Source organism: Habropoda laboriosa, unplaced genomic scaffold, assembly GCF_001263275.1.
Source record: "Habropoda laboriosa isolate 0110345459 unplaced genomic scaffold, ASM126327v1 scaffold33, whole genome shotgun sequence".
Classification (NCBI taxonomy): domain Eukaryota; kingdom Metazoa; phylum Arthropoda; class Insecta; order Hymenoptera; family Apidae; genus Habropoda; species Habropoda laboriosa.
The window spans coordinates 1,704,722-1,706,281 of NW_017100187.1; the positions used below are offsets into that span (position 1 = coordinate 1,704,722).

Genomic DNA, 1,560 nt, shown 5'->3' on the forward strand with positions numbered 1-1,560 from the left:
CTCTACCCTCTATTTCTTTCTCTTCCTCTCCTCTTTTCCTCCTCGTCTCTCTTTCTTATATGTCCTTCCCTTCCTCCTTCCTCCTTCCTCCTCCTCCTGTTCACCGGTCGATCGTTCTCTTTGCTCTATCCGTGCACACTGTACCAATCGATCGCGCTCCCTTTACGATCGAATGGTCCTCTTCCACTTTTCTTAGATCTTATTACGAAACGTGTCTCTCCCGTAACTGGATCTCACTTCCTTCTGAAATCTCTCTCTCACTTTGATCGTTGTGCGGGTATTATTGTTATACGTGCGTCTCCGTAGCTGGATGGTTCTTGCACAGAGTTTTGTCTTCTTTTTCCTCTCGTCTGTCTCTTTTATTCCTCAGATCCTCCTTCCTCTGGTCTGCATTTGATACGTGTGGCAGGATGCTTTCGTATTTCTGCGTTTCTGCACGCGTATATATATATACGTGTGTGTATGCGTGTGCGTGCGCGTGTGCGTGTGCGTGTGCGCGTGTGTGTGTGTGTGTGTGTAATATGTGCTGCTTGCCTGATGAATCGATGCGCGCGCGCGAACGGACGTTCTCCGACAGCGGAGAACAGCCTATTTCTTTGTTCTAACTAACTTAAAGTCTATCATACACTTAAGTTCAGGTTAAAATTCAGGATTGCCCAGCCCGGACGGTGTGAACGAGAAGGACAGTCCGTGCAGACGCGAATTCTCCTCGAATCTGGACGAAGTAGACGACGTAGTGGTAGTATTTCGGATCCTCTGTGCTGCCGGGTGAGAAATCGCAATCGCGGATCACACTGCTCGTCCCGTTTTGCCCTGAGTAGTTAGTTCGTAGCCCCGTTATGTCGATGTGCGTGAGTGTGTGCGCGTATGTGTGTGCGTGCGTGAGTGTACGCGAACGCGCGAGCCCTTTCGTCGAAAGATTGTCGTAGAAGAAGGGCGGCCGCGGCGTCGGTAGTGTTTCTCGATTATCTGTGTGATTCGTATGAACCGGGACGGCAGTCCTCTCTATCTCTTTCTCGTTCTCTCTCGGTCGGTCCGATTTCGGTCACTCCGTCTGCACAGCGTGTGCGATCAAACGCGAGAATTCGAATCGAGAAAGCCTCTCTCTCTCTCTCTCTCTTCCGCTTTCCGCCGCTTCGAAACGTCTTCTCGCCTCTCCTATCTCTTACTTCGTCCTTCGTCCGTTTTCTCTTCCTCGCGTCCGTTCACGACTCCTCCTCGAAATGCGACTCTAGGGTTCTTTTAACTCTTTAAAAGGAATTCTATTCGATGATCGATTAAACCGCTCGTCGTTTACCGATATCGTCGATCGTAGCTGTGGTTGCTTCTTATTATCGTTTAGGTTTAATAATATTGCACTTAGGTACACTCGTTTTTTGAACACACTGAAATATATATGTATGCGGCGCGAGGTTCTCTCTAACGAGCTTCTTCTTCTTCTTCTTCTTCTTCTTCTTCTTCTGCTGCTGCTTCTTCTTCTTCTTCTTCTTCTTCTTCTTTTATCTCGTCCTTCCTCTCTACCGATTTTTCACTTTACTCTTCTTCCTCTCCGGATCTTCT

The 1,560-nt window shown here is 48.3% G+C and overlaps 1 protein-coding gene across 1 annotated transcript in view; it reads right to left on the reverse strand.

The window, feature by feature from the left end:
* LOC108579478 (AF4/FMR2 family member 4-like) overlaps window positions 1–624 on the reverse strand; it is a 1,753-nt gene extending 1,129 nt beyond the window's left edge. The window contains exon 1 of the mRNA XM_017943023.1: window positions 611–624. Coding sequence (XP_017798512.1) covers window positions 611–624 — 14 coding nt within the window. The remainder of the gene's footprint in view (window positions 1–610) is intronic.
* Window positions 625–1,560: the final 936 nt, after the last annotated feature.